Source organism: Amblyomma americanum, chromosome 4 (assembly GCF_052857255.1).
Source record: "Amblyomma americanum isolate KBUSLIRL-KWMA chromosome 4, ASM5285725v1, whole genome shotgun sequence".
Lineage (NCBI taxonomy): Eukaryota > Metazoa > Arthropoda > Arachnida > Ixodida > Ixodidae > Amblyomma > Amblyomma americanum.
The window spans coordinates 105,569,907-105,597,041 of NC_135500.1; the positions used below are offsets into that span (position 1 = coordinate 105,569,907).

General features: G+C 44.3%; 1 protein-coding gene across 1 annotated transcript in view; it reads left to right on the forward strand.

Moving 5' to 3' along the window:
• LOC144129735 (MAM and LDL-receptor class A domain-containing protein 1-like) overlaps positions 1–27,135 on the forward strand; it is a 189,224-nt gene that overhangs the window by 96,119 nt on the left and 65,970 nt on the right. Inside the window, 12 exon segments of the mRNA XM_077663821.1 lie at positions 1,189–1,314; positions 1,837–1,984; positions 4,876–4,987; positions 7,025–7,121; positions 7,310–7,360; positions 8,102–8,182; positions 10,906–11,111; positions 14,507–14,600; positions 14,718–14,963; positions 21,519–21,650; positions 22,900–23,045; positions 24,529–24,613. Of these exon segments, the coding sequence (XP_077519947.1) occupies positions 1,189–1,314; positions 1,837–1,984; positions 4,876–4,987; positions 7,025–7,121; positions 7,310–7,360; positions 8,102–8,182; positions 10,906–11,111; positions 14,507–14,600; positions 14,718–14,963; positions 21,519–21,650; positions 22,900–23,045; positions 24,529–24,613 (1,524 nt within the window).

Sequence of the window (27,135 nt, forward strand, 5' to 3'; positions counted from 1 at the left end):
ATGCAAAAATGCAAAACATGCTAGAGGTGCAGGGTTCGATCCCCAATTCCGCCGGATACCCACCTTTGATGCAATGCGGCCAAGCTTACCCTTGCCTCGTGCTCGGTTCCTATTGGGTTAAATGATTGGAAAATAGGTATCTGACCCCACCTTGTGTAAAGAGAAATAACTTAGGACTTAGCGCTCCTTGGCCAGAGGTGTCCTTGCGCCACTAAAATTAAACATAGCCTTCATCGATCATAAGTCCATGCCGCCGCGCGAAAGCAGCTGCGGAATTAGCGTTACGGCCTCCTTTGCAGCACCTTTTTTGTGAACTGACATGCCTCAAGGAAACATGCAACCCCAACCTCGTGTAGAGCTCAGAAGCTGTCTCACTGCTCTCGCATATCTCTCTCATTAACACTATCCTCTGCCAGCCGCGACCGCGTTAACCACTCCGCCCACTCCTTAATCTCACCTGCCTACATAACTATCTTCCGGCCCCTGCTACGCTTCCTCTTCGTATCGTGTCCCTTACCGTTAACGACCATCGGTTATCTTTCCTTAGCATTACATGCCCTGCCCAAGCCCAGTACTTCTTGATTTCGACTAGGACGTCATCAACCCACGTTGGTTCCCTAAGCCGTTCTGCTCCCTTTCTCTCTCAAAACGTTGCACCAATCATTTTCCTTTCCATAGTCCTTTTGAGATACTTGTTTTTCTACTCAGGCCTTCTATCATCAGACCTTGCGGCAACGCCCCATGCAGCTAGGCAGTCGCAACTTATCGGGACAGCCTCCTGTGCACGTTTGGCGCCGTAGTGCTTCAGAGAACGACGGCCCTGCGGCGGTTCTGAAACGCTTACGAAACCTCTCTGGTTTGCGCATTGGAGCTACATCACGCGGTACCTTTCTCTTAAGATTGAGGGTCTTGCGCTGAGCTGCTGTCATCACTATATTAGAGGACGAAAAACGACACCCCCTGTGTGCATGGGGCATTGTTTTTCGTTCTTACGGTCATAGTAGTGTCTTGTTGATTAAGCCTGAATTTACTGCGGAAGTTTGAGGTGCGTCTGTGTAGCTCTGCGCACCTCAGCAAATGGATGTGTTTTACTGTAGTCTTCACAGGAGTTTAACTGGCATATCATATGATACTTTTGTGATACCTTGCAATTGTTAACCCAAATATTTTGCGCCTTTTCATCATTAGATTTCTGTAGTTGGGAGGAGGGCTCTCCGTGCTTGGCAGTACCAGGTGCGGGCAGCTTCAGCGCTTGGAAGCCGCGCAATGCAGCACTTTTTGGGATTCCGGATCACACGTTGAAGAATCTGAAAGGTGAGAACTGCTTGTTAGACTGCGCGCTTAGCAAGATGCTCGGGATGCCATAATTGAAAGAGCTGCGCATTTCTTTTATACATATTTAACATGCTTTACTACAGGCGGCGTTTTTGTCCTCGTTGTTTTAATAGGTTTATGCCTGCTTCTCTTCAAGCGGGCACAAATGTTGCTTTTTTTTTGCATCTCATAAACCCTTCAGCAAAAGCAGTGTAGTGTGATGTAATCAAAGACCCGTCTTTAACATCGCTCTATTAAGCAATGGCACGCTGATCCCGCAGATGAGGACTTGGAGTATCTTCAACGATACCTGAGGAACACCTTATTGAATAATGTTGCCAAGGGATGCTTCTAGGACCGGACTGCCTGCAACAAAAAGCTGTTGACTGCAGTAGTTTTTAACTGTTTTGAGTCACAAAAACCATCGCATTAATTATCTGGGTTACTGCCCCAAACTTATGCGCGTAGGCAAAAGAAGTTGATTCGCTGGTCGGAATTGACCGCCTTCCTCATTCCACGCAGGACGCTACTTGTACCTCAACACAACTGGAGTGGAATCGCACCACCCTGTCTCTAGAGTGTTCATGCAGACACGGCCTCCCACTGACGCTACCTGCGTCACCTTTTGGTGGAGCGGGCGTGGAGCTACAAGCCAGCTGAACGTGTATATGTAAGTTCATTAATTATCGTTGGAACATTCACTGTATTTTACTTAGAAATGCGAAAATATTATATAATTCGTATAAAACGAATCCCGTCCGCGTTCGCCAGCAGCAGTGGCCTGAAAACGCCAATGGACGTTAGCATGGTCCCGCATGACGTCAGCTGTAGACATCTACAGGAAAGAAAGATAAAATAAAATTTCTTTCAAAAGTGCGGGAAATTGAACCATGGACTTTCAACTTGCGATGCTGAACCCAACCCAGAGGCAGCAAAACCGCATTGCTTTGTAGCGAATAAAGGTAAACCTAGAGTATTCGTTTCCTTACGCTGTATACTAATGAGTGGGCGTGTCATTAAAAAGGAAGAAATATTTATTGAACCTCACAAGAGAGCTCACGATAAGACAATCCTTTTACATACACAGCACGTAACTAATCTTAATTGCCCTCCGTAATTTTTGTTCACTTACGACAACGGAAAGCAAAAACAGATAATCAGGTTCGACGAGTGTATGTAGACGGTTCATAGCTTTTAATAAACATATTTTGCGAACGCACAGGATTTCTTTATCAAAAACAATCTCTCCATTAACACAACGAGTTTGTACGTATATATGCGGTTAAGCTTGGCACTGTCGGTTGCAATTTTGGCGAGTTGCACCCTACTCTAAAACAGAATTTATACCTCAATTTTTAAGCTGTAGTCCAGACAAACTGCTGTATTTTCCTATACAGTCTATTACTATTTCATGCGCCTAAACACCAATGCGGTGCTTCACATTGCCTGTCTTATTCGCAGTGAGGTATGTTGAAGAAAAAAACTTCATTAACCTTTCCTGTCAAAGCAGAGCGTTTCGATCAAATTTAACGCGACAACTATGGCAAGTCAGTTTCGCAGATTCTAGTACAAGCATTTTTTGGAGAGAGCACAACTGGTGTTTGCGTTTGCCTAAACTGGAAATTCCTTTAACGCGCTTTGTGAAGGCTTGCTTAACCGACAAAACTTTCTGATATGAATTGGAATGATTGCTTGGGTAAAGGGTGTATGGGCTAGCCCTCATCGCTGCATCACTGGAGCGTCGAAGCTCTCAATTTTACTCGTGTGGTGAAGCCCACCTGTGGCTCTCTTCAAGCATTTCGCCTCATAAGAACCGAGCAGGAGGCTGTGGGAAGTCTTTTACCCTTTACAAAATCGATGGGCCCCCGGTGGCACCGGGGGTCGAACCAGGCACCTCCCGAATGCGCGCGAGTGCTCTACCATCCTATTTTTACCTGCTCCCAATGACCGCAAACCAAAAGTTCACATAACGCATTGCAAAACTGGGGCCTTCACAGGTTCATTTCTCCCCAAATCTTCAACTGGATGAAATGAATTGCGTGCATCATTACTGAACAATAAAGGCGCCGTTATTTTCAAAACTACCCAAAATAATTCGGCACGCTCTTCTTGAACAACGTCATTTAAATTCGTTTTCTTTGTTCTTTTGTAGCTGTAATAAGCTCTTCTTCCCGGCAATTTTACTACGTTGTTTTAAGGCGATAGTGTCAAGGCTTCCGCTGTGCACGCTATCCGGTGTGTTGTCGTCGGCGTTGTGGGAGAAAAATTCCTGGAGAAGCAACCTAGCCGGGCTACCTAAATCACGTGACCGTGTTGCATCATCACAGCCTGCCCATCGAATTGTGAGCAACGAGAATTTCCTCGGGGAGAGAGACCAGTTTGTCTAGCCCCACCACTGCCAGCACCTGCCATCGCAGGGCAGCGGCGCATCGCTTAAACGTTGCACCACTGCACCAGGAGGGGTGTGAAAACTCCCAGGGACCTATGATAGAGAGAATGACCAATTTCACATATATGGGCGTAAACTCAGTGCGGATATCGCGTCATAACCTTAAAGAGCAGTTTTAGTGTCTCCTCTAATTTTTTATTAGCGGTGTGCATTAAGGTTGTGTGTTTTCTTTCTGTGAAAAGCTGTACCATGTTTTGTTGTACTTCTCGTTGTTTTTGATACATTTACCAACCCGCCTACCCCTTTAAATTTCTGGTGCTTACTATCAGCATTTATGATTTCCGTTTTCTGTTTCTGATGACTTATTTTCGCCCCTGCTTCGGTAGTGCTTTTTTCCGTGAGGGAATAATAAATAAATAAATAATAAACGTATATTTTGATATTTTATTGTTACGGCTAAGAAATTTATTTCTTACTTCCGGTATTTTTGACGGATAGCAGGATCTACAATGGCAGTATTTTCCATATACCAAAAAACATTTTTGAAGTCCCTTTTAGAGAAGAAAGAAACAAAAAATTACTTTTGTGGTCAGGCAGCATAATTTCGTTTTTTCTATGATTGCGACAATAAGAGTGGCGCTTCTACGTAATCATCTCGTGTCTTTCCATAAATAAACAGCAGCTGTAGGGTCTAAATAGCTTAGCAGAGGGCATGAAAGTGAGAAGTGCGCAAAAAGATTACAGCTCCGTGAGATCTGTATCCACTACGGCATTCGTAGTTCGCAGTTTCTTTTGGGCATTTATAACATTCGTACTGGAAACTGTCCGATAGGCACAACTTTAGAGCAATTTCATTTCAACTAATTTAACGAAATCGAAAAGCAAGGAGGAAAACACGTGTCCAACTGTTTCAACCGACTGCCAAAATATGATGTTTCTAAACGAGTCCCGCGCCCTCCAGTACCTTCTTGAGCCTTTAAGCCGTTCGCTCAAGTCAGGATAGTTTTCGAGTGAAAAAAAAAAACACTTGGTATCACATTACCAGTCCAGGTGCATCATTCGCACGTGTAGGCTCGTGCGTATACGCTCGCGTAAATATCCAAAGCACCATGTGTTTCTTGCTTCACATTTGCAATAAACTGCAGGCTTTGTGATCTTGGATTCCTTCACAGGTTCACGAAAGAAACCATACTACGAGATCCGCTCGTCTCTGTGAACACACCTGATGAAGACGGCCTGTGGGTGGCTCGCACAGTGACCATCACTTCGAGAACAAATTGGAATGTTAGTAACCACCTGTTTTTTTTTCGAGTTCTGCTGGGAAAAAAATTGTTTTTGGAAAGGTCTGCTCCTAATACTTGACAGCTATAATAATTACTGACATTTCCCAAACGTGATGCTAGAATTGATTCCTATAATTTTGTGAAGTACTTGCAAGCAAAACTCTAAATAAAGCATGCTTTGTACTGGATGTGATGCATCCTTGTTGAAGCATCGTATTGCAAGAAATATTGCTTCATCTGTTTTTTTTTTTTACGCGTTCTTGCTTCCTCACAGCTACTTAGTTGAATAAAATGCATGGAATGCTACCGTGAGGCATAGAAGATTTTTACGGCCTCATCAATTTTATACAGGAGACCTGGAAGTTTTCTACTACTGATACACAAAAAATATAAAGGTTATGGTTATATAATGGAGGAGGGGAGGGGCACATAACGAATATGGAGCAATTATTTTGTCTACACAGCACAACTTTTGGAATTTCAGGAAAAGAGTGTGCCAGAAAAGCTGAAAGGCGTGTCAGAGCGAGAAAAATTAATCTAATAAGGCACGGTCACCAGACGCTCTGATAGATGTCACTGTGTCGAAACAACAGAAAGCGTTGTAAGAAACCGTGACAAGGAGACGAGCCATATTTCAGGCAGCCATTACCCAACCTCTAACTATGCTGCTATTTTCAACTGGAGGTCCTCAACTTTGTCAAATTGAATGAATATCCCTGAGTCGCCCGTCAACTTTATCTACAAAGGATGCTAGCAGTATTCAGGCTATTGTGGGCACTGCTATTTACGACGTCAATGGAGGCACAGAGGGCAGCAAAAAAAAAAAAAACGAACCCCATGACATTCAGAGTAAGAACGCCCTCCAAAGCCTAAACGTTTTCCCAGTCACCCCGAATCGCATGGTCATCATGAGCATTCTCTTTTCTCCCGCTGTGCGGGCATTCGATACCCTTCTTATCCCTTTCACCCCTTTCGGCGTGGCACGCCTGGCTCACTTCGGGCCCACTGCCATATCAGTCGGCCTTGGTGACTTTGGCACGGGGTCCGCCGCCGTGGCTCAGTGGTTATGGTGCTCGGCTGCTGACCCGAAAGACGCTGGTTCAATCCCGGCCGCGGCGGTAGAATTTAAGCAGGCGAAATTCTTGAGGCCCGTGCACTGTGCGATGTCAGTGCACGTTAAACAACCCCATGTGGTCGAAATTTCCGGATCCCTTCACTACGGCCTTCCCTCATAGCCTGAGTCGCTTTGGGACGATAAACTCCATGAACCAAACCAAACCGAACTTTAGCACAGGACATTCTTGGCACTTAGAGCTGCGTGCCAATAATTTAACGCCAAAGCGTTAAGGCTGCCGTTCCGCGGCAAACTCGGCGCAGACAGGCGGCGCTGTTGTGTCGAGAGACCGACTTGACGCGGGAATCCCTGAAAAGAAAATAATTGAGAAGAGTACTTTTAATTTAATTTAAAGGTCGGCGCATGTCTGAAACGACTTGGCTCTATAAAGCAATGGATTTTGTGTAACGAAAAATTTGTATAAATTTTGCTCGGAATTCGAACCTCCGACTCTTAAGTAGCCAGTTGGCACGCTACGCACTAGACCACGTGAGCACGTTGATTTGACTGAGGTACAACTGGGAGGGGGGAGGGGGGGATGATTTGAATGTTGTGTTGGCTGAATATGAAGCTTAGTAACCAGTGGAGTGAACTACCGACATGCTAATTATTGAAATGATAATTAGAGTAACATTATGTGCTTAAATTTCTGTGTAGAAGAGTTAAAGACAAAAAGTGCGTACTGAGTTATGATAATTGTGTTAAAAGTGTGAACATGAACAAAGAACAGCGACTGCGTGAAGAGGAATTGCGGAAGGGAGCCATTAACGCTTTTGCGTCATACCTTAATGGCTAAGCTTAAGTGTCTCGCTGCTTTTGTCTCTCTCTCTGTCTGCCTTGAACATTATTCCTCCTTTCAAATAGCTACGAACATGCGGGAAATAGCCAAGTGGACTATACGCACGCTTTTACTCTTTTGCACAGCTCGTCTTCGAAGGTGTGACTCCCGTGGGAGTGAAGACTGACTCTGGAATAATGGTGGACGACGTAGAGTTCACCGATGGCGAATGCCCACCTTACAGTGAGTGCTGCAATACTCAGACGAACGTAGTAATTTAGGTAATTTTGATAGTATAGCGCTATTATCCCCAGCCTGCAGTCTGTACAAAAAAAAAAATTAGAGTACAACTGCTGGCAGCCATCAGCTGCATAAGCCATCGCGTGATAGTACTAATAGAGTCCAACATTTTTTTCTGCCAATATACTCAGATCTGTGCACATTCGAGGATGAATGTCTGCCTTGGAGAATACCTACAAACGGTAAGACATCTGCCATGCACGTATTAGAGATTTTCAATGCTTAACATTTGCCCCGCCGACCCATCGACTCTGACATTTATTGTTCAACATCCCGTATAGCCTAAATAAAAAGGAAAGGCGGCGAACCTATTTGGTCCAAGTAGACTACAGGAGAAGGTAACAACAAAGCTGAAGCAATTAGCAGAAAATAGGAGGTAAGCTTCTGGAGAGAGGGAGACAAGAGGGCGAGAAAAGGTCAGCGGGAGTAGAAAGGAATATGCTGACTGCGGAGAAGGGAAAACACCCTGGAGGCAGGCGGCAAAAAAATTTTATGTTCCTCTTGAGGCCACGCTAGCGCGCTCAATGTATGTCGTTTGTCGGGCGTTCTTATCTGCTGTTTGATAAAAAAATGCGGTCTATCGCACAATCAGCGCGTGCCCTGTAAAGCAGTAACGGCCAAAATTCTTACCAAAAGTGCTGAATGTGCTAACATATTCAGTTTTCTATCTGTTGCAAAAATGGCAGGTCTTTAAAATACGCATTTCATTCAGGCAATCATGATCATGATCGGGCGATCATATCTGCGACAAGCTGGTGAACTAAAAATTAACTGGTTATATCAAGTGTAACGCCTTATTAAGGATTGCGGCAGCAAGTTCATCGCGACTTACATTGTTAGTTTCTCTTTGAAAAAATAAGAAACGAATATCGATGTTTAATCTTTCTGACCAATTCTATGCCATACCACTCTTGTGCAAATAGGGGAAGCAGCAGTGTTTGAAGTGGAGCGAGCCGGATCGTTTAGTAAGCTTCCTCGAGACCACACGACGCAGACAGAAGACGGTAAGTTTCACAGTGCCAAAGCAAGCTTCAAATTGAACTGAATTCAATTCAATAGCGCAGTTACTCAAAGGGGCTCTGGCACACGCTTTATAAACGGCGCAGTTGTGATCATGAGCCTTTTCTGCTGTCTTTTTAGGCGCTTTGTACGCAGTTGTTTACAAAGCGTACGCGCAGCTCTTTCTGAAAGCGTGCGGCAGCTAGCTGTTATTATTTTGTATGAGGTGAATATAGCGCTGTTCATGTCGCAGATAAGATGTTTTCTTTGTGCAGTATAGCGAATCCAGTAGACGGCATTCGACGAAACATTGAGGTGGCCAGGGTAGCACGTTGCCCGTCATTTTTATGCGGACCGATTTTAGCACCAGTAATAACGTAACTCTTTTCTCCAAATTTCGAGCAGAATGTTCAACTTCGATACAAAAGTTGATTCAACGATCATTCGCTGGTTTACTACGGAAATGCTCACAATTTGGAGCTGCAATTTCCCGCAGTTATGTCACCTTTACGAAATTTTGCACATCCAAGTAAAAAACTAAGAGTATATAGCGCTGGAAAACTAAAAAGTCTGTTTTGAGGCCTGATTAACTTATTCAGAAGGATATTTTTTTTTTTGATTTCGAAGGAAACAAAACACTGCCGCCTGATAATGTTAAAAATAAAACTTTGAGATCGGAAGTGGCGCAACAGCGACTAGCGCTTTCACGTGCACATAAATACTGGCTACTTGCAGTGAATATGTTGACAATTCTTGGGAAACTTCGCATGAAGACGTTTTATTTGCACCTGGCGTAGACAAAAGTGGCTTCACTGAGCAGCTTGATCAACCAAATAGTGATTTTGAGCGCCTGAGGAATCCGGACGCCGAAATAATCTATCGGAGTAGTTCACTGGCTCAGCCTTTTTCAAGCGCAGCACAACATTCAAAAAAGGAGCTTTCAACCGTACTATCGCAATAGAAAGAATCGAGAACAATGCGGCGCCTACATGCTCCGCTGTTCGAACTACTTTTGATCGCGTTTTTGCCTGTGTGGCAAATAAAAGATGTTAGAGTCGTCCTAGACTTCATCACGTACGACTCAAGCATATTTCTGCTACAACTGAAGTGACAGCATGATGAAAAGGAATGCCAACAGCGGAGCGCCTATATAGGCTCCGCTCTCTTCCCGTCTGTTTCCCCCGCCCCTGCACTTGAGGCTCGGCATTAACTTGAACCAGCGGCAAAAAACAAATGCGGCTGTGGGGAATGAAATCAAAGTAGAAAAGGAGAATTTGAAAAAGCCCCATTTCTTAAAACTTCTCAACCTTCTTCCTCCTCTCTTTTTGCTCCCGCCGTTATCGGGTGCAGAGGAAAAAATTAGAATTACGTACAGTAGTTTAATTGCCCAGACTTAAAGGCATTTCAACTCTTTGTTTACCCGAAACTGATACATACTAATATATATATATATATATATATATATATATATATATATATATATATATATATGTGTGTGTGTGTATATATGTATATATATATATATATAACCTGGCAATTTTAGGAACTGAGGGGCTCGTTTGATAAACTTATGAAGGGAACCCTTCAATAGTTTATATATATATATATATATATATATATATATATATATATATATATATATATATATATATATATATATATATATATATATATATATATATATATATATATATATATAAAGTGTGTGCGTGATCCGATTGACTTGAATAGATCATGTGGGTTTCTTTATTGACTGCTCCATGGTTCTGCCACCATGGTGGCACTGAAGTGCACTGCAGCGGCCATTGTCAACCATGCTTGCTGCCAGCGTGAAAAAAAAATTCAAAGGAGGTCACCGCTCATGAAAGCCGTCACCGTATATGACGCTAAACTGAACACTGAGAAAATGGCACTGAGAGCCAGACATCTCAGCGACCAAATCCACGTCCGCGGCCCCCAACTGAAACCACGTGGCGCAGCATCCCATCCGGCGAGGATGACAGAGCACGGTGAAATAAACAGCGCCCACGTTGCTAAAGTACCTAGTCGGTTGTCATTGCTACGACAGAGACGTGTGCACCTCAGACTTTCTTAATATTTGGAAACCTTTTCATACTTCAGAAAGCCCCTATTTTACTCGTCGGCGCATAAGCTTTGGCCACACTGTTGGTTAAAGATTGGCGAAGTGCACAGTGGCGCTGCTCAGCCCAGCCAACGGGAAATGCAACCAATGTGCGAAAGTGCGCACCCCTGCCAGCAGCGGCCCTATTCGAGGGTAACATACATTGATTAGGGAACATTGCGTGCCTAATAGACACAGTGACGCTCCCACTTCACCTTAGGCGGAGGCTGGTCTGAAACCAGATGACGCGGGTCTTGTGGCGCTGTCTTGAACGAGAACACGGCTGGCTTTGCGTGAGTTTGCGGCGCTTTCTATTCCTGGCGCTTGGCGCCTTTCTCTGTGAATAAGCCCTATGCGCTGAAATGAGCAGGACGTTCATGTGAACACCGATAGCAAGACCTAGTAGCCTCTAAAGGCACCGGCTTAAAGTGTTGTTCCATGCGAGATGGCACCAGTGTCGCAGTCTGCAGCCATGCTGCATCTGCACCAATCTTGATACTACCCTACTTAGAGACTATGGGTAGATACAACATCATTTTCGATCTGTATATTGAAATGATTCTTTTATGGCAGCTGAAGGCGGTGGGGTCCCGTTCTTGTCCACAGGTTACTACCTCCTCTTCGAGAGTCCTGGAATCGTGGGCAACAAGACGTCGATGGTTCTTCGAGAACCAACGCGTTACGAATGCCTCTCGATCTGGTACTACCTGCCGGCCCTGTCCAACGGAGTGACGCTCCATCTGCAAGATGCAATGATCTCCGAGGGAAAGGGAGTCTGGAAACGTCAGCAGATGGAGTACCCGTCCCTTTGGGTGCGTCTAGGCAGTAACACTTTTCCTGCGAAATTCTATAAAGTAAAACAAGGAAAAAAACGGGAACATGGCTGCTCGATTTGGTTGTAGATTAATTCTGCAGAAGCGAGTACCTCGAATACTAGAAAACTGCAAAGGCCCAAAAAAAACAACTAAGCCACGCAACCTCTTTTCTCCAAATATAACATCCTTCCAGTTGTAAAAGTATACAATTTCAGGCTAATGCAACACATATACAAAAACAGTTGTATACTGATGACATCCACGATACTTCCTCGAGACGTGAAATTAATAACCCTAAAAGAACGATTTAAAAATTTAGAACTAGCTTTGGCAAGCAGGGTATGGACTACCAAGTAGCCAAACTTCTTACCCTACATGAATATGATATTGACTTCACCGAGCCAATCAGAGCTTTTAAACGAACATATCTAGAGTTCTTGTTCTCTTCAGACATATTTTGAGAGCCATGAACAAAATACATGTATCACTAAACCTCTTTAGATGGCTATCATGCAGTCTGTAACTGCTAGTCTCTTCTTTGTACTACACAATATAAGATAAAGGTCAATTCTACCAGACGGTATTGTTAGAAACTCTCAGTAACGTATTTTTGTTTTTGGCTTGCTTTCTATCAAGTGTTACTTTCGGTTGTACATGGACGTATCTGTACCTTCTTTCCTTAACAAGATCTGCAAAGTGTGTTTGTGTTATATTGCTGTATTGTATTGTTTAATTGCTGCACTCCTTGTGTTGTATTTGGAAGTGTGGAAATATGTTTGTGCTAATGTAAACGCGTTAGCGGTGCACATAAAGAAAATATGATTCTGCTGCTGCAGGCTGTAAACAAGTGTGTGGGGGCTAAGGCCTCGTCAGGCTTCCGGGCCTTTAGCCTTAAGCCTCCCGCAGGGATTAACCGTATTACGTCCTTCCTGCAAATTCTGTTCATAAACATACTGCTGAAGGTGACGGCGCCAAAACTCGGCACGACTTGAGCCATGCTTCAGCGTCACACGCGTCCCTCACAGTCTGTGAGAGCAAAAAAAAAATGCATACAATTAAATGATGTTTCGGCAGCAGGGCATCTATTTTCTATCAAACGATAATTTTCTTTATATTGAAGCATAGCGCGCACACACATATCCCTCTTCATTTGACGTCTGCTGCAAGGCACCCTTAATATGTTGATCTTTTGCATTTGAGTTAGCACAAGTTGCGGCTTTCATGAGCCCAGAACATGGTGTCCTGATTTTTAACAAGAGAACACAAAAAGGTAGCGAGACTAAAGAACAGAAAGCCTCGCTTAAACATCAAAAAATTAAGCCCGAGGCGAAAAATACAAATTGTGAATTAGGTTTGGCGGAGCTAGTAAATACCATTACAAGTGCCTCTCTTCAAGCAGCACATGTACGAAGTTACTTTATATTACGCTACAATTGCTGTCATGTTTGTTTAGTTCGTTAAAAATGAAATTGGCGCTAGAGAATGGTACGAACTTCAATAATGAAACGCAGGCGTCTACCGAAAATAAAAGCCGCAAAATATGCAGTTTAAAGAACGAGTAGTATTTTCTACGCGCACATAGACATTTGCCGCTATCCCTTTCGACATGCAGTGCTGGAAAAGCGAGTAATGTCCGAGTAATTTGCGTACTATGGGGCTGAAATGTGGAGGCTAACCAAAAGGGTTAGGCTTAAATTGTGACAAGCGCCGCGAGCTATGGAGAGGAAAAATTATAGGTGTAACGAAAGGACGTATCCAAGAGGGGACGGGAGGGAGCCTGGGCCCACCCTGAAATCGCGCTCAACTCCCCCCTCCCCCAGCAGTGTTCTTCGTAAGCTTTCCCCCCCCCCCTCCCCACCCCTCCCCGGGCTTCGCCCTAAACATCTGCCTCGGGCCTCTCCCAAAAAGAATCTCTGGCTACATGCCTGGTGTAACGTCATGGGGCAGGATTAGGGCAGAGTGGATCCGAGAACAAACGCTGGTTTATGACATCCTGGTCGAAATCAAGCAGTAGAAATGGGCTTGGGGAGAGCATGTATTGCACTGCCCACGCCCTGCCAAGACAAGATAACCGATGGCCCTTAGGGGTAACGAAATAGATTCCAAAGGAAGCCAAGCGTAGCAGGGGCAGCAGAGAGGTGGGCTGATGAGATACAGATCTTTGCGGAGATAAGGTGGCAGCAGCTGGCACAGGACAGGATTAATTGGAGAGCCATTAAAGAGGCTTTTGTCCCGCAGTGGACGTAGTCAGGCTGTGTAGAATGACGATAAATGTCTGTTCTCCAGCGTGTTCAATATTTTTGTCAGCGCTAGTCAATTTTATTTCGGCGTTGTCGACTTGTCGTAAGCGATGCACTCGTCAATAGTATTCAGCTTTCCCTAGCAACACTGTTGAGTTCACCCAACAAGCCATGTGTGACCAAGGGACTGAAAAGATCCGAGGCCACATTATACATCGCATTCGCACGGGTTCTGCTCCTACCCCTGCGTGGATGTATAAGGCGGGTCTGGCACTGTCTCGGCTGTGTTCCACTTGGGGTGTGTGAGGGGATATAGAATACTATCTTATGTACCGTCAAGTGTGCAACGCGGAAAGGTGTGTGTTGTTCGCCTCTCTCAAGAATACAGGAGCACCCCACAGTTCCCTTCAGGACATTGTCTACCGGCGCGGAAAACAGTCGTGCAGAAAGAAGGCTTCGCGCATTCTTTTAAAGATTCTCCAGAACTCTGATTTGTTCTACATATGGTGACAGCAGGAGTTGACCTATGCAGATCAGTAAGCTTCCAGGTATATGCCTGATTTGTGGACCTTATTTATCATTTAAGTGTCACTATGGTGGAGCAATTTCCGGCAGAATTGACAAGGGTAACCCCACCTGTAGCTTCAAACAACTTCAACCTCAACCTTGCCGCCCTTTTCGCCCAGCAAATCCAAAGGATCACCATGCTTTTTGTATTAGCAGGAAACGAAGAAGGGTAAATAAGAAGGTTAATCAATTACATTAAGAAGAATCGAGCTCTTTTGCAGCTTTGCCCTGCAGACTCCTACTCACTCGCCTCATGCTGGCAAATATTTTTCAAGGGATGATTTTGCACTAACGGGAAATTTCGATATGCATGCATTTTAAAATCTTGAAGCATGGTTCGCGATTAACTGAGAAAATTATCAAGGCTTAGCACAACCACGTTTCTTTGCGGGAAATTTCATGTAGTGAAATTTATAGATCCCTTCAATAGGCTCATTACTTGGTGAGCGGCTCTTCGGGTTTTGAACGGCGCCTGAAGAAGTGATATCGTATTCGGAATTTGCCCCTGCAGAGAGGAATAATCTGTTATTGTTTTGTAGTGTTCGACAGGTGAATAAGGTAGTGCCTTCTTTCATTTTGCTCCAGGAAGAACCAATCGTCGCACTTTCGGGAACCAACGCAGACGGTTTCGCCGCAATCGACGACGTCCTGTTGAACGAGCTGCCCTGCGACGAGCTTAGTGAGTACTTTGGATTTCATTTAGCACCTAAGTAATGTTAAAAGGCCCTAAATAGGAAAAATGCATGCGACGTATGCTGACACGAAAACTATTTCTTTCTAAATTACCCGTATGTAGCGCGGCCGACGGAGAGATTCGACTGCGGGAATAAGCAGACCGTAACCATGGAGCATGTGTGCGACTTCGTGATGGACTGTACAAATGGTGCCGACGAACGCGACTGCGGCCAGTGCGACTTCAGAAAAGACACCTGTGGCTGGCAGCTTGACGGACTTCTGAACCGTGGCATCGCCTCGTGGCGCCGGGTGCCCATTGGACGAGTCCCGCAGTCGCCTCCCACGGGACATGACTATCGCCGAAGCGGTCAGTGTGTCGAACTAAAATGCAGTTGTGTGTGTTAGAAATTGCAAATGGTATCAGACCTCACATGCGTTGCATAGGATTAGTAAGTGGGGGCGATTGGTCAACAGCAAACAAGATCCTGGCACTAGGCAGCATAGGTTTAACGTGAGTTTCACAAAGGCCATCGTGTTAAATGGGTACTCAGTGAACTTCATACAGGACCCGCCGCGGTGCCTCAGTGGTTAGGGCGCTCGGCTACTGATCCGGAGTTCCCGGGTTCGAACCAAACCGCAGCGTCTGCGTTTCGATGGAGGCGAGAAGGAAAAACGCCTGTGTGCTGTGCGATGTCAGTGCACGTTAAAGATCCCCAGGTGGTCGCAATTATTCCGGAGCCCTCCACTACGGCACCTCTTTCTTCCTTTCTTCTTTCACTTCCTCTTTTATTCCTCCCCTTTCGGCGCAGTCAGGGGTCCGCCGATGTTTGAGACAGATACTGAGCCATTTCCTTTCCCCAAAACCGAATTCTTCTTATTATTATTATTCATACACTTTAGTTCCTAGAAAACATCAATTCTGCGGTTTTGGCTGATTGTGACGACGTTTTTCTGGCAGAAAAATGCGCATTTATTGAGAAGAAAATTTAATTTTAAAAGTTCCTTGCTACTCGATTGAAATTGGCAACGCTCATACCAAAAATAGCTCCATGAAAGGAGATGCGATGCTGCTTAGCCTCAAGAATACACACGACACCATCTGTATCATTTCAACTCGGTTTGCTTGCAAAACGGATCGGGAATAACGGCACGCTGATCTCATTTTGTGGCCTTTTCTAGTTTACAAAACCGCCGTTTTAGTAAAAGTATGTTCTTCATTAGAAAGCGGCAACGTACCAAAAAAGGCCAGCTTCAGTTTCTCTTCTGTGTCTTTATATAGAATTACGATTGAATATTTGAAGTTAACGAATTACGGAAAAACACTGAAATCTTCTCAGATTTCAAGCTGCACTATATACATAGGACATTCACTCTGGCAGAAGCAATGCAGACAGAGAGCGTCGCTTCAACAGTTATTGTATGTTGTTTTTATACAAAGTTTTTCTTGTTCCAGAACTTCATGCGTGCTTGCAATGTATATTAATAAAAACGAATCGCGTATCCTCGCATATTCTAAGATGCCATGTCCTCACTTATAGTCCTTTTGCACTTAGGTGGAAATTGTAATGACATTTCTATGCTCATCACCAAACAAAATCTCGTGCTACGTGTCCGTTTATCAGTACCTCTTGCTGCGCTATTTGATGGAACATTGTCTACAGTTGGAGTCAGCGCCCGTCCTGACCGTCTTCCTGTGTGGTTTGTGTCAAATTTAGCGCTGTTGTTACCTTTGTTAGCTACGCGTCCTACCAGAAATGCGAAGTTTTTAAATATGTGCTGAATCCATAAAACTGCGCTACACCGAGTAGAAGAATATACCAGCACCTAATTCGGTTTTCAGAATTCGTTGTAGCATTTCGATGGCTGCGAGCTAAAATTGCAGCGCTGTACTGAGATCTCGCTTAAGGGTGTCATAGTTCACAAATAACTTGACAGCTGTAACCGACACCTGCCTTACGATGTGCCCTGTGGTCCAGATAACAAGCTTCTGAAGCTAAACGAGAGTATCGTTTTTTGCTCAGATTCAGGAGTAAGGTTGAACAGCTGCTAAAGCGCCCACATGGATCATTTTGGAAAGAGCAGTCTAGGCTATGTGCTCAAGTTTTAGCATCAGTGCAAGGGGTCAGAGAATAAGATCTCAGCCTTGAATTTCCTAAGTGCTCTCGAAGTGGCGCCCCCTTTGACTGCTTTGTCGTTCGACCTTAAAGAAGAATATGTTCATTCAGGCAAAGAGTTGGGAAATGAAAGGAGAAATCTGTATTTCCTTCCAGACAAGTAGAATTTCTGACTGCAAGCTTCAGTATTTCACACATATGGCATCGTAGTGTGCGGCCCTCATCGTAGCGCCACTAAGGGCGCCTTGTTAGCCCGTTTCAGTTTTCTGTTTTACTTTTTGTAGGAGTAGGAGAACGATATTCTTTAATGAACTCTAGGGAAATTCTGTCCATTGTTGGAAGACAAGAACACTGCACATTACCTCGCACTGCATTTGCCTTGTACCGCGTCGTTGTAACATTAATATGGTTTATTATTTCTGCATATTCCTTTTTGATATGCCCCCTCATCCAGGGCTGTTTGGGGCCTGCGGGGTACAAATAAATATATAAATAACATTATGAGGCAGGCGACGGGATACGAGCGAAAGCGAATGGCACTACTTTTCGTCTTGTGTATGCCGCCTTTTGGGGTTAAACGTCATCTCAGAACGGCACTAATTTTTAGTAGTCTTTTTATGCAGCTTTCTTCGTCGGAAAGCCCTCATCGCTCTTGTAGCACATTTACACTATATCGTTTGGCGTCAAGAGCGTATAAAGTTTGCTGCCTTGTCCAATTTCTTGTGCAATACAAATGAGGGAGTGCGCGGCGCACGCGACTGTTTTCTGACGGCCTCTAACCAACACGAATGCGAGGGATCGGTCGCGGTCGCTCGTGGACGAGTGAAAAAAACGTCGGAATATCGCCGCCAGCTGAGTCCGCGCTGCACATAGATACTGGCACCTGTCAGAGACATAGTAGCACGGGAAACGTTCGAGATTTTTTTTTCATCAACGCTGGGGTGCGTGGACGAACAAAATTCACGAGTGGGCGGTTCGTTAATTTAAAGCCAAACCGCATGCGAACGGAACAGTTCGGGGACTTCTGATTTCTTCAGAAGAAACAAGCGCAGCCTAGGCAGAATCGATGTTATGCTCAATAACCTGCACAGTAGCCCTGCTGGCAGCCTAATAGCGACATTCGACGAAATCGAAACCACGCTGCGGCTGCGCCAAGAACTAGGCTAGTAAGCACCGAATCGCTGAACCACGCCGTTTGCTCCGCTGCATTCAGTGTTTCTATATCACACTCAGACGGTATTGCCCAAGTTTTCCTGTGAAAACATGTATGTTAGAAGCCCTCTTACGCGGATGATTTCGTGCGACGAGATACAACAGGTGGTAGGTGTCAGTTGCCACCAATTTCGGTTGCCACCAATACAGAGCGAGCAGGGGGGCAGGAAGTCGACACGCAGTGGAGTTGAGCACTAGCAGGATCATGGGAACGCAGTTCTTATCAGGTAGCAAATATCAATTTCTAAAGAGACGTTTTCAGTCAACGTATGTAATGCGAGGCGCAATTTGATAACAACCATCGCCAAGGGAATGCAACTGATGGAAGCGCGAGCAATTTTTCGTGCCTGAACGCCTCTACAATTACAGGTCTTATAAGAGCACGTGTGCATGGTCATTTTCGTCCAAGGTGATGGGAGAGAGAGGGAGGATATATAATGATTTACTAGAACTTAATTTCGATATAATACTTTCTGCGCTTTGTAATGACCTCATGCCGTTGCTGCGACCAGAAGAATGCACTCAGACACATGGATCGTAACATGTCGAACAGTATTGGGGGAAAATTTTGAAAATTAGAAAACTGTAAGCTACTTTTACGGAAATATTAAAGGTAGGGGTCCATTCTTGTGATATGTAGCAAAAACTTTCTTTTAAAGAGTTTTCATTCATTACATTGAACAGTTAACACTCCAATAGAAAGCCAATTGGGAAAGCTTTTGATGATAGCAAGAACCTTAACAGAAAAAATTGAAGACTGCCGTATGGCGATCTGCCGATATATTGATTGTTTTAGTGAAATCTTGCATTATATGAGAAATTTGCGTTCAAATGCTTTTGTCCAGAATTGTTGGGTATGTAACCAACAGAATCAAACCCAAAGATTGGATCATAGCAGCATTAAATTCATCGCGCGACTGCCGGCCATTACCTAGCTGAGAGCGAACAGATAGCGCAAAAAAGCAGTTTCTCCGACAAACTTTCTGCGCGTTGGAGGCGACCTGATGTTGTTCTATCTGCTTGTATACACAATGAAGAATCAATATTGGTATGTTAAAGAGCACGCGGTTACTAAAACTGTTATTCTTGAAAAACCAAAGGAAAGGTGGGGGGGGGGGGCAGATTTAGCAGTTAAAATTCATGCAAGAGTGATGAAAGTTTCAAGCTTGTTTTCACCGCAAGCCACATGACATTTGCCGATTTTTGCTTACCTATAGTAATAAAAAAAACGCACTTCTAGTTCTGTTAAATACCGGTTGTACAACTTCCCGTAGTCGATGTTATTGATTTTACAATCTCGAAAGCGTTGCGTGCAACGCTCCGAATTTGCGCAAGGCGTTTCCACATGTCAGACAGCTATTTCTTAGTCTGCTTTATAGAGTCCTTTTACACCGTCGGGCAGCGAAAGACTGACTCGCGCGAGGTCGCCACTATCGATAAAGAAGCGCGAGTTCAGAGTTAAATTTTGAAAACAAGCCCGATTTAACCTATGCTGCGCCCAGAAGCAGTCCGTAGCGCCGCCATATTGGTTCAACTGAGGCACCGCGTCTAGGTCGTAGAATTCTCCAATTGTAGTGAATAAGATCGCGTTAGGAGCTCGCGGTGTAAACCGATAGAGCTAAAACACATTCACCGCTAATCCTGCGTTCCATAAACTAATTCCCCTAAACGATGGGAGAGCTAAAAACTGTCTCAAAACTTACAACTTATCCGAGGTTACGCGTCTTGATAAAAATTGTTTGACTATCCATCTCATGTCCCCTCATATCCATACATATCCCCAGTATGACTGCATCTCACCCTGTTTCAGGGCAGCAAACCGGTAACAATGAAGAAATAAGCTGATTAAGACATAATTTTCGGCTGGGAATCCGCATAGTAATATGTTGGACGTTAGGGAATTGGGAATTTGTTTTAAGTAAAACGCTAACTGAATATTTTTTTATTTGTAACATTTCAACTTCTACGATTAGAAACTAGAAGTTCTCAGGGACTCGTAGCTGTCCTTTAATAATAGCCGTATAGCATTTTACAATTTAGCAAACACGTTTCTGGTCGGCGCTATGGCGCCATGAATTGCGGATCGGCCTGCAGGTCACATCGGAACCGCGCGGTCGCTCAGCGTTCGTAGTCACTCCATAAATGCCACTCAACAGTGTGTGTCATGTGACCTTTTCTGTACTGCATAAGCAGCTGCTCGGCGCTACTTTCTGCGCACCAGTCTAGAGCCCCTGCGGGAAAAAAGTGTTCCAGTGACTGTACTGGCGCCCTCTGACGAGGGTTGTTTCAGATACGCGCCGCTGATAGACGGCGGCTTCAGTTGAGTTGAGTTGAGGTGCTGAATGCTACAGGTGGGGTTAGCCTTGCTTTACCTGCCGGCAATTGCTTCACCGTAGCACCCCTTCTATATTAATAGTGTCCTAAAGCCTGTCGCATCTACCCCGCTATGTGCACAGTCTCTTATAATAGCACACATTCTCTCCCGTAGTCACCATCTATGCACACAATCAATGCACACAGTCCACATCGCAGACCACTCCAGAAGTCACCATCTATGCACATATTCAGTTACAGTAGAACATAGGCCATTGTAGTGCCACAATCCATACACACATTCACTCACAGTATAAAGTAAACTCCGGAAGACACCATGTACGCACACATTCCATCACAGTAGGCCATAGTCCGTTCCTGCTGTAACCATTTCACGCGATTAAACAGTTGTAGGGTTTCTCTATAGCACGTGGCGCGGGCCAGAATTTGCTATCCCACAGCAACGAGCGTAACTGCGTTTTTCATAACTGTGAAATGTGTTCAGTCTTTAAGTAGCACTCATCAAAACCTCCCTAGTTAACCCTGATTCACAAAAATAATGTCTCAAATTTTCGCTATTATACATTATTTAACAAGGGTTCTGATAAACACAACTATTTTTTTCTCGCATCAGATTTTTTTCTCGCACCTGTGTCACAGGTGTTATAAATTAAAGGTCCCATTTTTTTAGTTCTCTCGCCGGCGCCAACTCAGCTAGTTCGCTTATGACACTTTTAGTGCTTGTGGTGAGTTTTTTTCGTTGTTCTCTGCGTTTTTTGGTGCGCTAAACTTCTGAATAGAGAGTTTATATCACACTCATAGTGTGCCGTCTTAGCAACTTGAAGCAACGCCAAGTCCTTGGAACTAATCCAAGACGATGCTTTAGATTTCACTATTTCTTCGGCGCATAAAGATACGCCATTGATCTCTTTAACGAACCTTACTGAAACGATCCGCGACGCCATAAACAAGTGTTTTCAGCGGCATTTAGGATTTTATAGGCATGCACAGCCGTTACCTAGCTCCTAACATGATTCAGAGTTCCTGTCTCTTTTGTCTTTAACTTGAGTGTCTTAATAGCTGTTTCGTCAAATTTGTGTTATTTTTTGCTCTTTGCCTTTTTTTGCTCTTTACCAGTGAGGTGAACTCCAGTCAATTCATAAATTCAAAGGAATAAATCGTGGTCACTCTCTTCTGACTTTTGTTTTTCATAATTGGGTGTAGAAATATAGGCGCTTGAGCGAGACAAAAACCTGGAGTAACCCCTATTCATCCTTTTCCAGGCCATTACCTGCTGCTATATTCCAACGATACGGCACCTCGAAAGCCAGGCCTTGCCATTATCGATTCTCCTACGATCAGGAACACGAACAAATTGTGCACAATGGCGTTCTGGTACAACTTCCTCCACAATGGTGAGCCTTTTCTGCGAGCTCTGATACGAGTAGCACCGCTAAGGCTGGGTAGTGCAGCAGTCAGGCCTGTCGCTTTGAATTTTGTGGTCACTCTATGTGCATAAATTGTACCCCCCCCCGCCCTCCCGGTTTAACTAACTCCTCTCAGCGTGTCTTTAAATGTATCGTAAATAATTAATTAAATAAATCATAAGTTACGTACTAAGGGGTGCCATGGGTACTAAGTCAGGGAAGGCGCAATCTGACGAAACGACTACATGCGTCCCACTTTTTTTTTTGGAATAATGCCCAAGTCTAGTTACTGCCTATTTGCACTGTAATAAACAGTGAAAGCAATATAAAAAAATTTCCGCCTATTTGCACATGCATCGCAAGGAACCAATCGGCAATGAGCCGTTTCCTCAAGTTAAGGCCTTAGTGTTAGGTAAAAGTTAAGTGGAAAATTTACTTTCCAAGAGGTAAAACATGAAGTCTGAAGCCTTTTCTTATTGATTCAATATTCTGCAAAAATTAATAAATAATCACAGCAAATGCGAACCTGAAAAATCAAAAAATTTCCATCCCTTTGTCGGTGAAAGGAAGCACTTGAGCTGTGTTGTGGTCTATATATAATGGAGTTTATTCAGAGATAATAACACAAATTGTGGCATGTAACTTCAATTCGTATTGTTTGAGCAAATTTGTGTATTCGACAGAGTGGGGTGCCTGTAAAAGAGATGTTCTGCTCCTTGTCTGTTCGCATGCTTATGGCGCCTTCTATTCCGAAATCCACAATGTATCAATGCCGTGACCTCGGCCCCGAAATTACAAAGCCAGCTTGCGTACAAGCCTTTGGCATTAGCAGCATTCCAGGTCAGGAAGCTTTCTCCTCAGGTGATTCGAGGTTAAACACGGTGCAACCTATCGACAGTTTGAGCACTCCCCCGCCCAAATGACAAAAATTCAAGGCATGCTCTGGACACTACACTGCTGGGCCGGCTTCTTAGGGTACGCGAAAGCCTGAGCTCGCATGACAGCTGGGTAGGTTTTTAATGGTAGCGTTCTTTCCTATTGAAATAATTCGACGTTTCAGACAACTTATTAAGTGGTTTGCTAATATGTTTTGAATTTGGGCGTGCAAATCTTCTTTAGGAAACTCAAGAAACCGTTATTTTTTTCTCTCTGTGGATGCAATGCTCAACATAAGCTTCATGCTCAGTTACTTTCATTACTGTTTTTAATAAGCTTCATCTGTTTGCTATGCTTGCAGAGAGCTACCTGGACCTGGACCTGTATATGAATGTGGCTGGCTATTCCGTCCCGGTGTGGACTCTTAGTGCTTTGCGTCCACCTCCCGATGAAGGCGTGTGGAATGAAGCTATTGTGGATATCGGGCGCTACCCCAAGGATCTCAACGTGAGTCACGCCTTTTGGCATTTACTGGAGCGAACGCTGCTGGATAGGTATTTTCGAAAGTAAACAGAGTTTACCGGATCTGCGATATTGTTGCATGCCGCACTAAATCCCACGTCCACCGTGGTAGTCACATACAGTGTATTGTTACGTAGCCGGCTTGAGCTAAACGTTTTGTTCATCCTAGAGTGGGCACTGGAATTAATGTCTTAACTCTGCCTATATCATGCAGGTGCCTATGATTGTGAACGATCCTTTAATAAGCAATGCTTTGGACAAGAGGGTGAACACATGGGTTGTGGTGTGTCTATGGCTGCTACCCCTCTGTTCAAGATAAAGAGAGCCTCAGAGGTTTTTCTTTGTGATGTCTGATATTCATACGATCGATGGGGTGCTGTACTAGACCCGATTTTCGCTTGGTAACTACGCATGATCAGAGTTTCCATGGCTTCATATGCCTGGTAATTTAACACACCCTTGGTTGTTGAAGCCACGAGCAAAAATTCCAAGGAAAATAACTTCCCAGACTCCCAAGATTTTTTGCACCCTCGTGTGGCCAAAAAGTGTTAGCGATACCTATGTTGCACTTCAGCTCTTCTCGCCCTCTCCACTATTTTCTCGATCCACTTCGCTGGCCCGCCTCAACGGTCTTCCATCCGACCATGAGAAAACCGCTGGTCCGAGGTTATCTAGGGAGCAGAGGGGTAATGATAATAGGGGAATGAAAGGATATGGAATTGTAGATATCACCAAATTTGCCGTATCATAATTATGGACCATCCCATCGTACGGCGGTCAATGAAAACGTGCACTTGAAACCCTTTCAGGCAATAATTTCGCTCCCGTGTGGCCAAATGTCGGCCTTCATCTCGGGGTTATGCCGAGCCATATGCGTTCAGCGCTCCACACGCTGCGTAATATACTATGTTGTTTGACGAACTAGTTACTCATCGGAACTTTCTGTACGCGTTGGTGGGTCTCAGCATTGTAACGCGTGTGGGCATGCTTGTGTGCTTTGCCAGGCAAGGCTTGCGTGCTTTGCCGCTGTCATCGCTATTGGACAGCAGTACATTTAACGTTAAGGGACAGAACTGGAGAAGATTAGCTTAGAGAACAAACTTGCTTTATTGCTAATTGCCAGAATTGGATTTGTGCGGCACATGTGGGGTGGAGAAACGATAATTGATGCTGTCTAATTGTCACAGACTGGATTCTAGATGAAGGAAACAGCATCGCTAAGTGCGGCATAGAGCGAGGCGGGTTGTTAAGATTGGGAAACCTGGTGCTATAGGGCGATCGCAGTCACTCCCTTATAACACAACTTCGCTCATGAGCGCTCAACTCTGAAGTACACTTAAAAAATAATATACCATCCCTCTTTATTGAACGAATTGCTTAAATAGAAGAACATGCTACCTGAATTTTTTTAGGCTATTTTGTTTTAAATAATTGGTGCCGAAGCTTATCACATTTGTTTCTCTTTCAGTTCTATTTTACAAGCAGTCAGTACTCCGTAGGGCGATCGACGTTTGCTCTGGACTCCATAGAATACTATGGTTGCGCTCTGCCAGGTAAGAGAAACAGCACAATTACCGTCCTCCCCTGTGTCAAGGTAGAAGGTTAAAGTGGCCAGGAGATCGTAGCGGTCTGTAGAGGACCCTCGGAAGCGGCCCGGCAATTCGCTAGAACGTAAGCAGTGCTATCAACGGAAGAGCACCTTGTAGCAGTCACCATACTGTTAGGAATTTTAGTCAGGGTGTGTGCACTGATAGCGTAGGCCAGAAAATGTTTTTCATGGCCGAAATGTCAACTGGTTTTAATTTACATTTAAGTGAGGCAACGTATTCTTTCCTTCCTTTTTCCTTCCTTCCTTCCTTGCTTTTTCCTTCCTTCCTTCCTTTCTCTCCGCTTTCTTCCCTTTCTTCTTTCTTTATTTCTCTAACCTTTCTTCCCTTTTAATTTTCTTTCTTTGTTTCCTTCTTTCTTTCATTGTTCCTTTCTTTCTCTTTCTTTTTCCTTTCTTTCCTTCTTCCTGTCTTTCCTTCCTTCTTTCTTTCTTTCTTCCTTTGTTTCTTTGCTTTCTCTATTTATTTAGTCACATTGACATACTGCAGAGCAGTGTGCACTACGGCAAGTCTGGCTTAAAGAAGAAAGTGCAACAGATACATCAGTGTATAACTTACAGCGATAAGTACAGATCTGAACTTTTATAAAGACAGTACAATGCTCCGAAAATAACGAAAAGTAAACATGACAGTACACACAGTACTTGTTCGAATCTAGGCCGGTAGTTTATTTTTTTTAAACACAATAGATACGAAACTGTTAGCCCGGCTTAGGTTCGGTGTTTTAGTCGTTTTATTCATAATAAACTTTTTCGTTGCGCCGCAACGGGGAGGGCTTTCACGGGCCCGAAGAAAGGTCGCCATCCCAAAGTGGAATCAGTACTTGCCGGGTTGGTGAAATCGAGGAGGTCAGCGGTACTTTCAGTGACCACAGAAGTTACACAGACAAAAGCGAGAGAGCTGGCAAGAGGGCGAGGCACTCCATGGGACCAGTGAAACGCGCGAGCTAACTCCAACCAGCCGCACCAAGCACGCGTTGCTAGGAGTTGTAGCTATAGGCGGTCACTACAGCCTGGGAAGACGTCCCGGAATGCTTCGTTGCACGCTTGCTCCGAAAATGCAGCATTTCCAATGCACTTTATGCCACATAAGATTGTGCACTGTATGAAGAGGACTGTGATAACGAGGTCAGCGATGACAAGGACTAATGAGTGGGAGCAGGTTCGTGGAAATAAATGTTGCTTGCGTGCTGCCCCTGCGGTTGTTCTCAATAGTTTCTCAATATGTTTAGCTTGCATGCGAGGGAAGCTTTTTTTTTAATTTGGTCATCAACTTTCGGGTGTAGGCTTAGAATCGAGGCTAGCCTAAATTCAAGTAAAACATTGCAATTGGAAAGAAGGCACGGGTGTGCCGGATTTTGCATCTTGGATGACAGATGCAGAGCATCGGAATCGGCATGAGCCAACGAAGCCAGGTCTTCAAACGAGTGGGTCAAAAAAACTGACGTTTGACAGGTTAGTGCATGACTTGTAGGGCATCATATGCACGCTTTGATGGCTTCTCAGTGATTATTACACCGTGAAGTTAATATACTTGTTAATTAAGAGCCTAAGCGAAGAATTGACGGTGAAATGAAAGAATTTCAATTATTCTATATGCCGATATGCAAAAAGAGGGTTAGGTTCATGGTATAAAGTGTAGAAGAAAGTTAAAAGCCGCAAATGTAACGATGACCTTTAGCTCGCACGGCCTCTCACGGGATCGCTTCTAACTGTTTAATCACTAACTGCTTGTTTGAGTTCCAAACTAGAGATGTATAACCGAAAACAAGATTGATTAGAAATGTATGCTTTAGTAATGCCATGTCATTAGGAGAAATGATTGACGTTCGCCGTAGGTGAATAATATTTTCATTGATTTACTGCATATGCAGTCAATATAATTAGAACAGTACGTGTTACGCTTAAAAATGACTCCACGTTGCTTATGCTCTCGAACCCTATCTACGGAAGAGACGTTGATAGAGCATCTGAAAATGGCGGGAGAATATTTGTTACAGATTTGTTTTCCTTTTGGGGAACGCGGAAAAGGCTGCGTAAATTGCGGAGGGTCAAGGCGATTTGCTTGGTGTAACCACGTAGTTAACGGTCGGAATTTCGTTATTGAAGGTTCCGCCGTTTCAGGATTATGCGGAGTGCATATTTTTCAAGAAACATAAGATGCCAGTTGCATGGGGATATCAAAATTGGAGCCAGTCTGATATTTCAGTAGTGAGTTACTGTACTCAAGTGATGCTTGCGAAGATAGCTGCTGACGTAGCTCTGCAGGCATGAATTACATCTGGTAAACAGCATGTTCGAGTCCGATGTCGTGACCTATGTTGCGAAGGAGCTCGCGAGAGCTTTCAATGCTGTATAAGAACATGTTTGGTGGTAGCGCGTTTTCCAAGCCCTTCTCTTTAATCCGGGGGGGGGGGGGGGGGGGGGGAACACTTGGACGAAGGCATACCCGGTCGGAGACAGGGGGCC